The 12,842-nt window shown below is 40.7% G+C and overlaps 1 protein-coding gene across 1 annotated transcript; it reads right to left on the reverse strand.

Moving 5' to 3' along the window:
- Positions 1–174: 174 nt before the first annotated feature.
- Positions 175–6,534, reverse strand: SNCA (synuclein alpha; the record flags this gene model as incomplete). Its single annotated transcript, XM_015825437.1, has 3 exons — positions 6,396–6,534; positions 3,589–3,630; positions 175–320 (listed from the first exon to the last, which is right to left on the reverse strand). Coding segments are annotated over exons 1-3 (309 nt in total), but the record flags the coding sequence as incomplete, so codon positions are not given.
- Between the last annotated feature and the right edge of the window lie 6,308 nt (positions 6,535–12,842).

The following is a 12,842-nucleotide window of genomic DNA, read 5'->3' on the forward strand; positions in this document are numbered from 1 at the left end:
GATGACCTCCAAAGTCCCTTTCTACTTTATTATTATTATTATTATTATTATTATTATTATTATTATTATTATTATTATTATTATTATTATTATTATTATTATTATTATTATTATTATTATTATTATTATTATTATCTGAAATCCATCTTTGGAAATATCCACAACTACACAAACCTGTTTGCCCGACTGATCCTTCTTGACAAAGCCAGTGGCTGCAGCAATATTTCCAGCACCTTCCACCGTCTTCTGGGCTACGGCTGTCACTCCGGTGACAACAGCTCCCCCTACATTTGACACTTGCTCTTTGGTTTTCTCAGCCACTGTAGGGGGGGAAAATGTTAAAGGTGAGAAGAGAAGAAAAATTCTCAAGTGTTCTTTTCAAGGTCAATCTGGCTGTCTCCGACTATTCACAGGTGGCACAAGATACAATTTTATTGTGCATGCAAAAGAAAGAAAATCACAAAAGCATCTCTCTGTTAAATCAAACTTGTCTTATATGCATATTTTGTATCTAGGGTACAATTACACATAATTTTTTTAAAATTTAATTTGAAAAATTAAAAAAATTAAAAATTATTTAAACTACAGTTGAAATTCCAAAATAATCTTCCAGCTGGAGCTTCTGGCAGGATAACACTTGCTTAAATATGCAAAGAAAGATCAACTCATCTGATTATGCATCTTTTCAATGTTTGTAGCAGCTGTATTTTTTCCAGATCATAAAAGTGTGCAGTATCCATTTAAACTCTTATCCAGTTAAATTCCCAAAGCCATTAGTAGATAATTCAAAACAGGATGAACACCTACAAAAGCCAATGAGTCTTTCTAAATAAAAACTGAGATGCTTTGAGTGGTCTCAAGGATGAAAGTAAGGGAAGGTAATTCTTGGGGGTTTCCCTTGCCCTTCCCCACTCTATATATCCCCAGAAGGATTAAAATATCCTGCCCTTTCATGTCACATTGTCATTTGATGGCATTCTAATCTCTTTAGAAATCAAACTGACTGAGTTGTAGTCTGCAATGTTTATACAGGTAGTCCTTGACTTATAACCACAATTGAGCCCAAAATTTCTCTTGCTAAATGAGACAGTTGTTAAGTGAGTTTTATCCCATTTTACTACCTTGCTTGCCATAATTAAGAAAATCACTGCAGTTAATTAGTAACACGGTTGTTAAGTGAATTTCGCTTCCCCATTAACTTTGCTTGTTAGAAGATTGCAAAAGGTGATCACATGACCCCGTCATAAATTTGAGTCAGTTGCTAAGCATCTGAATTTTGACCACATGACCATGGAGACACTGAAACCATCATAAATGTGAATAATGGTCATAAGTCACTCTTTTTAGTGCCATTGTAACTTAAAACAGTCACTAAGTGAACTGTTGTAAATTGAGGACTACTGTACATTGCTTATACCTGTTCTACCTGATGGATCTTCCTTCATCAAATAAGTTGGCAGAACAACTCCAATCCCATGATGCTCACAGCCCACCATTTCACAAAAGTTATACCCAGCTGTTTATATTGAAAAATCCATTAACCTGAACATAAAATATACCCATCTGAATTGAGTCCACTTCATATAATCAATTCAAATATACAGAGCAGGTTGACTTGATTCAAAAGTTGAACAGATTTTTTACTTGGGCATTAAAGCCTCTTCTGCACTGTGCAAATCAAAATGTATCATGCAGACCACTTTGATAAACAAGTATGATTTAACAAATGAAATCATAGATACTTCACTGAATTAGCTCCGCGTTGCAAATAATGTACACAACCCTACTTAAAGGCTCTTTCAGGAGTACAACAGATTCATGCTAAATGAATGCATCAGATGAAAATACTTTGGTTCTATTTCCATGGAAGCTAGTATCAACATTATTCACATGTTCCAATGAACCAGTACACAGTAGTGTGTAGACAATGAGCATAGCTCTGGTGTAAATGCAGAAGAGAAACAAAATATATTGGACAAAATTTGTCACTTGAAATTAGAGGAGAGACAAGCAAGATTGGGGCATTCAAATGGTTTTGTCTACAGCAACATAACTAATATTATGGATTATATTAGTTATAATCCCAAATATTTATAGGTACCTTTGATACAGACTTTGCAGAATACAATGATTTGGAGAATTAGGTAGAACACAGAACTGCCCAATGCTTTGGAACTTCCTTCTTACATCCATATTTTATCAAAAAGGAAGAAAATTTGCTCTTGTACCAGCTGTCATTTGATGTCTAAGCAAGGTCAAAATGTGTTCTGAGATCCTGACATGAATTTCAGCTGCAGCAACAAGAGCCACAAATTATTTTATAAGAAAAGAATTCCTGGAAATCTAAGTAACAGGCATATATATCAGTCATTTGCTGCTGTTGGGGGCACACAGCCAATAATTGTACCGAAATGCTAAGAAACTATTTACTATTCCAGGGCCATCCTTGACCACTGAAGATAATATCTCTACGGTCTAGAGAATAGATTTCCTGTCGTTTTGCCAGCAACTCTGGTTGGCATCTTCAGAGGCAAAGTGGTCTGCTATGCAGATCACAGGCAAATGAGCAGGGACTGACTGACTAATTTGACAGCCACAGTTCCCATGCAACACCAGGAAATCTGTTCTCTAGACCATGTTCACTAAACCTTGAAGCTCAACAGATACCAGCTGTGAAAGCCTACGCCAGCATATGTAACTGTGTATAACTAATTTTTAAACAATTGCCAGTGTATCAAAGGAGTTCTAGGTATGAAAGCTGCTTTCAATGTGAGAAAAGACTACAGATGCCATGGAGCACTCCATCCATTATATATCAGAGGTCCCCAACCCCAGACTGCGGCCCACTACTGGGCCTTGAGCCGTTTGGAACTGGGCTGGGCAAGTGTTGGGCAAGCACGTGTGCATGCATCCCCACCTGCATGTGCAGCAGGTGAGTGCATGCCCATGCACTCCATTTGCATGAACAGGAGTGCACACGCTTGCTGCTTATGCAAATGGAGTGCATACGCACACGCTTGCTCTCTGCTCATGCAGAACCACCCCCTCTCCACCCCCCTCCCAGTGCTCCACAAAGCTGCAAAGGTTGGGGAATTCTGTATTACATGTTTCTCTTGCTGTAAAAATAATCACTGAGGCCCACTGGTTATTGCCCAAAAACAGATATGCAATCTGGGCCAATACTTTGCTGGCTTTGTATTCACTACAGATGGCATGTCATGTGTCTGAACAATCAGAAACTGGATTTGTACTACAGATTAATATCTCCAAATGTCCTATCTACAAGAATATTCCTCTCCCGATAAGACCAGTGGTGGAATTCAGCCAGTTTGTACCAGTTCGGGAGAACTGGTAGCTAATTTTTTGTTGCCCAGGCCCAGAATGGACTTCCAGAAGCGGCATCTACACAGAGAACCGGTTGTTCACATTTTTGAATCCCACCACTGGATAAGACCAATAGTGTTGTTTCCCAAATGCCAGATCATATCGCAGACCCTTTCCTTCCTAAATCAAAGCCTATTTTTTTAAAAGCAGACAAAAGATTTATTGATGACTTAGAAATAGAAATGCAGATAGAAACGGACTTACCTGTTGTGACACCATGAACCACACCCTCTTTGGTCTTTGACCCTGTTTATTCAACAACAACAAAAAAAAAAAATCAGTGGAAACTGAATGGAATGAGTCTTAGGAAGTGTGAAGATACAATTAAAGAACCCCAGGCTGAGTTCACACAACTTGTTGATCCTAGGTTCAACACAAATTGCTGTGTTTTTATAAAATAGTAGCCCAAACAATAGACTGCAAATTATAACTTAACATTAGGACTTGGTTCACACAAAGAGAATAATGGAGTTCCAATCCCTCTGCCTTTTGGAATTTAACTGGACAGAGCCTTTTTGTGGTGAAAAGTATTGGATTCTTTAGAGGTCTTTTGTAGCAAATTACAATTTATTAATGCAAAAAATTTCTGATGCATGGGTAAGCCTTCCATATCCAAAAGATGCATTAAACATTTGCCTTTTGTGCATTTGAATGATATAAGTGTGCTAAGCTGGTTTATGTTGACAGTGCTCCCAGATGCCAGATTGTTGGATTTAGCTATGCCTTTTAATTGCCCCATGCTGTGAAATGAAACAACATCTATGAAAAATGCAGCTTTCACACCAGCCGTGAAGCATGAATCATACAGTTATTTGGTTGGGCATGGCTAAATCTGCTGGCTCAGTTTCTTTAAGGACTCGAATTCCATCAAAACAACCTCTAAATAAATCCAATATAAATCTATTAATCCGCTTCTACTCCTAAATTATCACATTATTAAAGTGAAGTAATCTTGGCCAGGAATAGGAAACCTACACTTTTCAGGAGCACCCCTCTCAAAACATACACACATATCCCTTAAGATTGCACCGACAGTAAAATAGCTGCATTTTTGTTGTTTTATCCTTAGAGAAGTAACCATTTGGTTACTGTCTTTCTTTTTTCAGAATTTAAAGGGTGGGGATGGAACTGGGAAATTACTGGGAGGGAAATTCATTCATAAGCCCCTCTTAAAACCATGGAGAAATTGCTCTACATGGACTCAGCCTTTGGTGTGGATGGAATGGTTTCCCCTTTCTCATCCTTTAAAAATAATAAATGAAGCCAAAAAAATGGATTCAAATATTTTGGCCATACCCTTCCTGATGACATCTTCACATTATTAGATGGCGTCTTCTGAAAGGTCAGCAGATAGTTGCTTGCCACATGACAACTCTTTTTCTCAGCAGTAAACCAGCCTAGACAATAATCTATTCTCAGTTGTGAATGAAGGCAAATATGCACGTCCCAGGATAATATTGCAGGATCCAATCTGGGTTGGTCACTGGGGCAAGAAATTTAGTCTTTCAAGGTTTTGGACTCATACTGGAACTCGTCCTCAGGGAACTTGTCTCTGGTAGAATGTGTGCTTTGAGCTATTCTATGTGTAATATTTATGTGTGGCTTTTCAGTTGTTGATTGGGGTGTTGATGGCCAGCTATTAAGTTATTGGCTGTTGTTTCATTGTGCTGTCAAGCACTCGGTTCCTAAGTACTTGGTAAGCTGGTGGTAAATCAGCACTCCTGTTGACTGACAAGGGGCCTGTTTTCCAGGCTTCAATCATTTCCCTGGCTCTTTTTGTCCCTGCTCAGCCAACAATCTTAATAGCTGCAAAATTGAATGTATGTCTTTGTTCATTGCAATGTGAGGCTACCAATGAGTTTGGATCCCCTCATCTGACTGCTTGCTTGTGTTCTTGTAATCTATTCTCATTTGGGTGAGGAGGATATGACCTATTAGGGCAAATTTGAGTAGGGGTAAGTATTAATACACATGTGATAACAAAGTCAGGGTTCATCAGTGTTCATCTAGTTTAGCTCTACAAGTTAGATCTGTGCCTGCTAATCTGGATAGCAACCATGAATCTACTCCCCGCAGATGCAATGTATCTCTTCTGAATTTCTTTAAGACTTCTTCAAGGTCTCTCCCTGAAGAGATGCAAGCAATCCACCAATACAACAGATATTTAATTTCTAAGTGGAATAAATATTATTACATCCAAAGTACATGTACTTAGTAGATGCTTTAGTTATTTTCAGTTCTAAAAGTTTATTATTCAAACAGAGCAAGAAATGTAATAATGCCTTTGGTTTAAAGGAGGAACATATTACTACAGGTCATCTTGATTGCTCATTTTGTTCAGAATAGCAGCACATAAGAGAGATTCAGATTGCTGTCATGGTTAAAATGTTGGATTGAGACCAAGGAGATCCAGGCTTCACTCTATCTTCAAAACAACTTTTCTCCCCAAATGGTTTTTGAAAAGGTAAATTGAGGAAAGGAATGTAAGAATCTCATCCTGGACAAAAATTGGATGAAAATCTAAAGAATTCTACATACATATACAAATTGAGAGCCCAGAACTTCACATGTTCTTAATGAACCTTGAATCTGTATGAATCTCCAAAGTCTCTCTATAGTTGCAAGAAATCTTAATTTGACTGGGACACACAGGAAAGTGTGTGTTCCACTAAAAATGGAATTTAGATCTGTAAGGGTCACCTGTTCTTAATTTAATTGGGACACATAGGAAAGTGTGTGTTCCACTAAAAATAGAATTTAGATCTGTAAGGATCACCTGTTTGAGCCGGGGGTGGACTAGAAGACCACCAGGTTCCCTTCCAATTCTATTGTTCTATGATTCTAGATTTCATTCAGTTTCATTCATATTTTCTTTCTGTCTTGGCTCTACTCAATGCTTGGCATGGGTTCCTGACGTGCCAATCATGTGTGGTCCTTGGCTCAAAAAAAAAAAATTTAAAAATAAATTAAAATAAAATCACACACTTCAGATTTAGTGTCTCACCACTTACCCACATAGAGGACCCCTTCTTTTGTTTTTCCTGCTGCTTCTGTCATGCCTTGCTTGGTTTTCTCTGCTGCTGCTACCATTCCTTCCTTAGCTTTATTAAATCCTTTCATGAATACATCCATGGCCAAAATATGTCTGTGTCCAGAACTGAAAAACAGATAGCTTTTTATTTAATTCGTTAAGTCATTTAAGAAAGAATAACATCATGTTGTTTAGGAGGGAATAGCACAGTGGTGGCGAACCTATGGCACGGGTGCCACAGGTGGCACGCAGAGCCCTCTCTGTGGGCACGTGCGCTGTCACCCCAGTCTTGGCCTTCAGCTGGGTTTTATAAAACCTTTTCGCTTTAGGCCTCTGCCGCCGTGTGCAAAAAAAAAAAAGGTTCAATCACTCAATCAATTTCAACTTCTCGCAGGAAAAGAAAAGATTTTGCAAAGTTGGGATTGATTGAACCTTTTAGTCCCACCCAATCTGCTGTTACCACCACAGCCACGCCCATCCAATGGGCCATACCCACCCAATGGGCCACACCCTCCCAATGGGCCACGCCAACCTGGCACCCAACAATACATAAGTGGGTTTTGGGTTGCAGTTTGGGCACTCGGTCTCTAAAAGGTTCGCCATCACTGAAATAGCATATCCTTCTATACATACATGATCACCTTGGTCTAAAACTATGCAGATGGCTAAATATGGAGATAACCAAAGCATCAGGGAGGGAAAATGGGACAGGATCATGCTCATTAGAACCACTGTCTTTCATGTATATAGCCACAAAAACTTGTGATTATTTCCTGCAGATGAATGAGTGGCTTCCATCAACCAGGTATCTGTTGCATGTTATCCTGGCACACTGTAGTTGAGTGTAATATCTCTTTAGAGAGGACTTTCAGCTGCCCCCATTTCTCAAAGAGGTCCACTTACAGCTCTGTAGTTCCTTCAGGGTAAAAAGCAAGACCTTTTCATTCTTATGGACTTGTAAATCTTTGCATTTTGGTGTTATTGCACCATGCTTCTTAAGTGGTTTGATTTTTGTAAACATTGCTTTAATGCATTTTTTTAATCACCACCCTTGTTTCACAGTGGTGTAATTTTGGGGAGTTTATGCAAAGATCTTTGAATAGTTCATTTCCTACTTCATTCTAGCTTTAAGTTTTTAATTGTAAATATGTTGCCCAATTTTTTAAATGGTAAACCCACACCATCTCTTCACCTCATTTGACCCCTAGTAACTATAGCATCCAATGATGGTTGTACAAAAAAGCCAACTTTCACAAATTTTTTGATATTCCTGGAATTAAACCACCAAGGGAGTCAAAGAACCAATGCAATATCATTACACTCACATATTACATACTACACTATGCCATTATTTCTGTAATCCTGGTGTGCCAATAAGCACAAATGGCTGACTTCATGCAACATGCTAAACATAAAACCCTAGTCCAAAAATTGGGCTCATACAATCTGCTTAAGTTATAATCATGATTTATAAACCATAATACCAGTTACTGGAGTCATGCAACATGCTAACTCAAAACTCAACACACTACATTATGGCTTAATGTGCAATGTGAACCCAGCACAAATGTTTCCTATATTGTAAATGGTTTTGTGATACACTTGTCAGATAACATCTCATTAATACATTGGAAATGATTGATCACTTTCATATCTTGGGGTACATTCCAGACAGTACATTGACAACCCAATCCAAGCTAAGTTTAGCAACAGATTAAGTCTACTAATTTAAATTATATTTTAATAAGTGAATGAGGCCACCAGCATGTAGCTTATGTCATGCTCTGTAACTCACAAATAAATCTCAGAACAAACGTTACTCAAAAACTGAGACATATGGAATAACAGTTGGAGGTTGCTCATTCCAAAATGGCTACAATATTAATCTTTATAACTACAACAATTCAGTTTTATTCAGGATTCTCTCACCCACACCCCAATATCTTTTTAAGTGGTTGGAGCATTGTAGCTCATTTGTCTTTCAAACAGATTTTAAAATAAATCAGGGCTCCCAATTTTGCCAAGATGGCAAGAATAGAAATGTAAAGCCATAATCTGATATCACAGCAAGTTCTTCTGAACCACAAGCTTGTAATTCTTTTAAAATAGGAGTGTGAACTCCAAGTGGAATGAGGTGATGATGAGGTGGAGCTTCAGTCTGTCTCAAAGGGAGGATTCTAACATTAGCTGAGATCATGTTCGAGCCCCACAATGTGGTTTGTTTTTAAACAATTCCTTATTTTGCAAAATATCCGAGAAAGAACCAAAGATCCTTTTGTATCCTGAAAAAGTAGAAAGACCTCTTGGCTTGCTCAGTCACTTTGATTCATTTTTCACTCAGCAGTGCAATTGAGAAGACAAAATGCAATAATCATCTGAACTAACAGAGACAGTCATAGTTTGGCTTCTCCCTTAAATTACTAGAGAAATTATTAATCTTGGCATCAGCATACCTTCGTGGAACCCAAGCTAGATTATCAACTCTGAAAGAAGTATTTGCCAAATAAATCAATGCTGAGAGAGGAAGAAAGTAGTAGATGGACATGTAATGTATATAAATGAAATGAGGTTAAGATATTTTTTTCCCTTCGAACACCAAATCATTCAGGCAAATCTTCAGATTTGCTTGGTTATCTTGATTCACCAAAGGTTCTCCAGTTTCCTGAAATGGAGAATTGGCTTTTCCTCTTTGAAAAGGGGACAATATAAATCACAGGCACTTGCTAATTTCTATTTTTTTCTCTTTCTCACCCACACAAGTCTCTTACACAAGGGAAGCAGTAAGATATGATCATTATTTAACTATTTGGGAGATGTTTTGCCTCTAAGATGTTCTAGCAGAATGGGTGCAACTGAATTTCCAATAGGTTAGACCACTCTTTAGAGTCAAGGTCTTTTTTATTGGCAGCTGAAGAGCGTTAAAGGAGATGAAATCCCGTTTTTTTATATATTCCTGCATTCCAGACCACCATGAGAAGGACACGGCATATTTCCACCATCTGTTGAAAAGCTGCTGTGCACAAACCCCAATTATAAACCAGCCCAGCTCTTCTGACATCCTTTAAATGCTCTGCAAAACAATTCCCATCACCCCAACCACCTGGGTTGGCAAGGATAGCAGAAACTCTGGTTCAGGGCATCTGGAGACCACCATGGTATACAGAAGGCATGTATGCATGTTAACATGGCTTATTTTTCTCAGGAGTTCCAAGGAAACTAAAACCAGAAGGAAGTTTTGCTTATCCAGACATGATGTTTCAGCTAGATACCTCAATTCTTCTCTACCCCTAAAGATGCAGCATGAAACTGGTTCAGCATCAACAAGGAGATATTCCCCACTTGCACCGCTCTCTGGCCATCCTTGAGGTGTTAACTGAGACATCTATTTATTAACCGTCTCATTTTTCTTTTCCCCATAGCCAGGTCTGCTGATTATTAATTCGCTTCGGTGCCAAAAGCTTAATTGAGAATCTTCGATACTTCCTCCAAAGTCTTGCCCGTGTCGAAGGAATTACTCCGAAAGCGGGCACGCACCGAATGGGCACAGTTTTCCTTGCACGCTTACATAATCGCCAGAGCTCAACAACACAGCGAGGCTCCGAGTGAACGAATGTTACACCCTGTTGCAGCTCCCTTCTCGGTCTTCGCGAGAAAAAAAAGCTGCCCCGCTTTAGCCTCACTTCCTCCCCCCCGGGTAGGCATGTGCAACGAGCAGCCTCCTGCGACCCCTTAGCAGCCTCCTGCGACCCTTAGCAGCCTCCTGCGACCCTCCTCCCGAGAGATTCCTGTTAAGTTACTTACCCCCCCCTCTGGTTTATTTGCTTCGCGCCTCCTCGCCTTGCTCGTGGGAATCGACAGTTAGCCTTCCGCCCTGTTTTAATTTAGAGCGAAAAAGGAGGCTTGGAATAAAAGAGGGGGGGGGGAGAGAGAGAGAGAGAAGAAAAGCGCCCCAAGAGTTGCCAAAGAGGCGCCCCGCGCTCCCCTTCCGCGCTCAGTAGTACATCCCCGCCGAGGTCCGCCTTGAGGATCAGCCGGTGGTACCCAGGCTCCCGGGTCCGCCCAGGCGAGGCAAGGACGTCGCGGGGAAGGCAGGAAGGAAAGAAGGAAGGAAGGAAGGAAGGCAGGAAGGCTCCCCTCGCGGACCGGAGAGAAAACTGCGCCCCGCTTCGCGGCTCCAACGTCGCGGGGGCGGGGGAAGAACAAGCGCGCCTCTTCTCCTTGGCTCTTTGTGCCGGTTCGTCAGGTAAGCCAGGCGGCGCCCATCAGCTCCCTCGCCCTCCCCCCATCCCGGTCTTCCCATCTTCCCGCGACTCCGCCTGGTGGGAAGCAGCACCCCCCCCCCCACGTCCAAAAGACAGCCGGGCTCCAGTTTCGCAGTCCCTGCCCATCCCTCGGGATACCCGGGGACGGGGGGGGGGGGGGGAAAGGAAAGCGCTACTGGATTTGATCCCGTGCAACAAGAAGAGGGGGTGGGGGGTGGTGGGGAAGGGGAGAGAAGTATTTTGGTGGGTACTGTTGCTTTTAGGGTTAATACTCCTCCTCCTTGGTGGCTAACCGCGCCCTTTTTATTCCTCCCTTCGTTTATATTCCACCTGTTGTGCAGTGTTTCTCAACCTTGACCATTTTAAGGCGTGTGGACTTCAACTCCCAGAATTCCACAGCCAGCGTTGCTGGCTGTGGAATTCTGGGAGTTGAAGTCCACACGCCTTAAAATGGTCAAGGTTGGAATTCTGGGAGTTGAAGTCCACATGCCTTAAAATGGTCAAGGTTGGAATTCTGGGAGTTGAAGTCCACATGCCTTAAAATTGTCAAGGTTGGAATTCTGGGAGTTGACGTCCACATGCCTTAAAATTGTCAAGGTTGAGAAACACTGTGTTAAAGCAACAGGCTTGATGATCGAAGGAGCCATTCTGGAAGGACGCAAATGTCCTTTTCTTGACTCGGGGCTGGGGCGGGGGGAAAGAAAAAAAAAGATGAGGTAAAACCAAAAGGATGGGAAATTGCAAGGAAGACATCTCGTGGAGGATCCTACTTTTTTTTGCCTAGTAAGGCAAAGCCATAGTTAGTGAAATTAGGACTGATTTCATGAATCTGGATGTCTTGCGTTCGAACAGTGACACTGAGGCTCAAACTAGTCAACCGTGTTTTGGCTATTGGGTTTGGGTTTGTCTGAAGCGGAGCCGATTGGTTAATCATTCTGCTTTTCAAACTTCCCGAAGTTCATGATCTGGGTAAGAAAGCACCCATCTTTTCTCATGATTGAGCCTTAAACATATCGCCTCTCGGAGATCTGTCTAGTCCAGGGGTCTGCAACCTTGACAACTTTAAGACTTGAAGTCCACAAGTCTTAAAGTTGTCTTAAAGTTGGTCTAGTCTCAGCTCTTTTATGACTCATGGACTTCAATTCCCAGAATTCCTGAGCTGACTCAGGAATTCTGGGAGTTGAAGTCCATGAGTCATAAAAGAGCCAAGGATGCCTACCCCTGGTCTAGTCCAACATTGGCAAGTTAAAGACTTGAGGACTTCAGCAACCATGCTGGCTGGATAATTCGGGGAGTTGAAGTCCACAAGTCTTAAAACTTGCCAAGATTGGACACCCCTGTGAAGAACAATATAATTAGAGCTGGAAAAATGGCAGAAGACCACAATCAAAGTAAACGGAAGCCTTGAAAACCTTCCCTGTCTGCAAATGATTTCCTGATGAGCTGTATTTTCCTTGCTCTTTGGAAACAAACTAGGGGGCAAGGGAAGGTCAATGTGTCTGGGGATAAGCAGTTCCACAAAAGATTGGGCATCGCTTGAATTCCCTGTAGATAACATTGCATTGATGAAGCAGCCTTTGGCAAACCTTCTGTCTGTTTTTCTGGCAGGAACATTCAACCCAGATAAGGTAGTCTCAAAAATATCCAGGACCTGAACCATGTATAATAATAATAATAATAATAATAATAATAATAATAATAATAATAATAATAATAATAATAATAATAATAATAATAATAATAATAATAATAATAATAATAAAGTTGGAAGGGACCTTGGAGGTCATCTAGTCCAACCCCCTGCTCAGGAAGGAAATCCTATACCATTTCAGACAAATGGCTGTCCAATCTCTTCTTAAAAACTTCTAGTGTTGGAGCATTCACCACTTCTGGAGGCAGGTTGTTCCACTGGTTAATTGTTCTAACTAGAGTTGACTTGACTCAAAACATAACTACCAGCCAATGCAGATCTGATGGTAACATTGTTATATGAGTGAATCTTACTGTATCCTTGACCACTTGGACTGATGCACTTGGTCTAGTTGAAGTTTCTGAGAATTCTTCAAGGGCTGTCCCATATAGAGCAAACTGATTTTGTCCAGACACAAGGATATGAGTGCTGATGTGAACCTAGGCAATAGGTTAATTGAGTCAACTTTGGTTTC

The sequence above is a fragment of the Protobothrops mucrosquamatus genome, unplaced genomic scaffold (assembly GCF_001527695.2).
Source record: "Protobothrops mucrosquamatus isolate PMUCROS unplaced genomic scaffold, P.Mucros_1.0 scaffold2636, whole genome shotgun sequence".
NCBI lineage: Eukaryota > Metazoa > Chordata > Lepidosauria > Squamata > Viperidae > Protobothrops > Protobothrops mucrosquamatus.